The sequence below is a fragment of the Habropoda laboriosa genome, unplaced genomic scaffold (assembly GCF_001263275.1).
Source record: "Habropoda laboriosa isolate 0110345459 unplaced genomic scaffold, ASM126327v1 scaffold2, whole genome shotgun sequence".
Taxonomy (NCBI): domain Eukaryota; kingdom Metazoa; phylum Arthropoda; class Insecta; order Hymenoptera; family Apidae; genus Habropoda; species Habropoda laboriosa.
Window position 1 is genome coordinate 4003429 of NW_017100190.1, and position 2108 is coordinate 4005536.

At 25.4% G+C, this 2108-nt stretch overlaps 1 protein-coding gene across 1 annotated transcript in view; it reads right to left on the reverse strand.

Annotated features, from left to right (window-relative positions):
* Positions 1 to 2108, reverse strand: part of LOC108579884 (endoribonuclease Dicer) — a 7989-nt gene that overhangs the window by 2829 nt on the left and 3052 nt on the right. The window contains 6 exon segments of the mRNA XM_017943504.1: positions 6 to 74; positions 226 to 596; positions 676 to 1003; positions 1180 to 1384; positions 1451 to 1627; positions 1716 to 1988. Coding sequence (XP_017798993.1) covers positions 6 to 74; positions 226 to 596; positions 676 to 1003; positions 1180 to 1384; positions 1451 to 1627; positions 1716 to 1988 — 1423 coding nt within the window.

Here is a 2108-nt window from a genome sequence, read left to right on the forward strand (position 1 = left end):
ATTAATATTCCTATACAAATTTGGAGGTTCTTCATGTTTTGACCATGGATAATCACACAATTCTATGTTTAATACTATAAAAACAAATAATTTTTTAGAAAAAAGTTTTTATGAAAACAATAGTAATATTTGTGAATAAAAATGGTAAAATATAAGTAACACATAGGCATATTTAATTAGCTGTAATTAAGAAATTAGCTGTAAAATAAAGAAATAATTACATACTATCTGTTTCTCTTTCATTTAAAGTCTGTTCTGATTGTAAATTGTCAACATTTTCTATAGAAGGAATGTCTAATAAAGGTTCAACAGATTCTTCCCCAACTTCTTCCTCCTCTTCACCAGTTAATAATAGAGGAGGCCATTTATTATTATTTGATAATGATCCTAATTTAATTTCTGTTGCAATAGTGTATCTTAAATCTTCTGCAATTAAAAGTTGTGAAATTCTATGCAAAATAGATGGTAATAATGTTGCTTTAAGCCAATATAAAGCTGGGAAGTTAATTTTACTGCATAACTCTGGAACTAAATGTTCTCTAAAATTTTTTAACGAATCTATGCATCTATGCTTCTTTGATTCACTTTGCATTTGCCTATATGTAGAACATAAAAATTTAAATATGAATTTAGTTTTATTAAAAACATGTAAAAAAATATATATATTCATATTACCTAGGTATTATATAATTAATGTTGTTTGATATTGCTTTTACTTCAAGCATAGGCTGGGATAAATCATTTATTACCAAATCATGCTTTTCTTTATAATAATCGGCATATGTAAAGAAATCATCGTTTGGAAAACATGATTTTGGCGTTAGATCGTCACAAACTTTAGTAACAATGTACATGTTTGAGGAAGCTCTATAATTGGGCATAACTAATGCTAGTTCATAATCATTACAATCCTTTTCAAAATGAAAAGGAACTGGTGGTGAAATATGTCTAATACAATTATATTGCTTTATAACTTTCCAATTTATGTTCTTGTCTTCATCAACTAAAAAGTTATAATTTAAAACAAGCATTATTTATGTAAAACTTATACCACTATGTTACAATAAATATTATTACAAGTGAACGTACTTCATTTACAAATAGAAGAAATTTTTTAAGAACTTCTTACACTAAAAGAAAAACTATTATTTCATAACTAATCATAAATTTTTTACCTACCTGGTACAATTAAAAAACAATTATCGAGATTATAATTATCAAACACCATAAAAGATTTTATAATTGGTACAATTTCATTAAATATCAAAGTATGAAAAACTTTGAGATAACCAATTTCTTCTTTAGATAAATGTAATGTTGTGTAATTTATTTTAACGTCGACATTTAATTCACCAACTCTCATAAAAATTGGAAAAGATGGTATCTATAATAAGAGTATAGTGTATAAAATTCTCCTTATAAAAACTATGAAAGAAGTATAAATTATTACCTCTGGCATTTGTTTTGTAGAAAGTATTCCAAAACCTGAATCATTATGTAACAAATTATAAAGTACCAAATGTCGATTATCATCATTTGATACAGAATAGTTGGGTTTAGCATGAAGAAGATGAAGATATAGTGTCACTACTGGAAGAGGGAATGCACCATATAATGCTGGTGGAAACTATAAATAATGTTCAAATTGTAATTGTATAATAGTAACGTTTACATTTACTATATTTTAATAAATAAGTAATAAGTTTTTGTTTTACTTGTAATTTATAAGATCTTTTTTTTTGGTATCTTCCAATTATTGCAGTGTCTTCTGTTTCGTGTTCATCTATCCAGTTTGGAAATAAATAATTCATGTTTTCTGTTACTGGTTTCATTCGGTTTAGTTTCAAATTATCAGTAATTGCACCAATTTTATGTAATTCTATGCACATCTTCAGAGCAACCGACCTCTTTGCAGAAGTAATATTAGGCATAGGATCACCAATAATACCATCTTTTATTGGTGATAGATTTGGTAATTGAAGATAGACCTAAGAAATATTTATAACATATTAAAATACTATATAGGAATTATCTAAACATGTAGAAATTATATAAACATAAATAAATAAAAAATTACAAATATTTTTTCTAATTATTAGTACCTTATA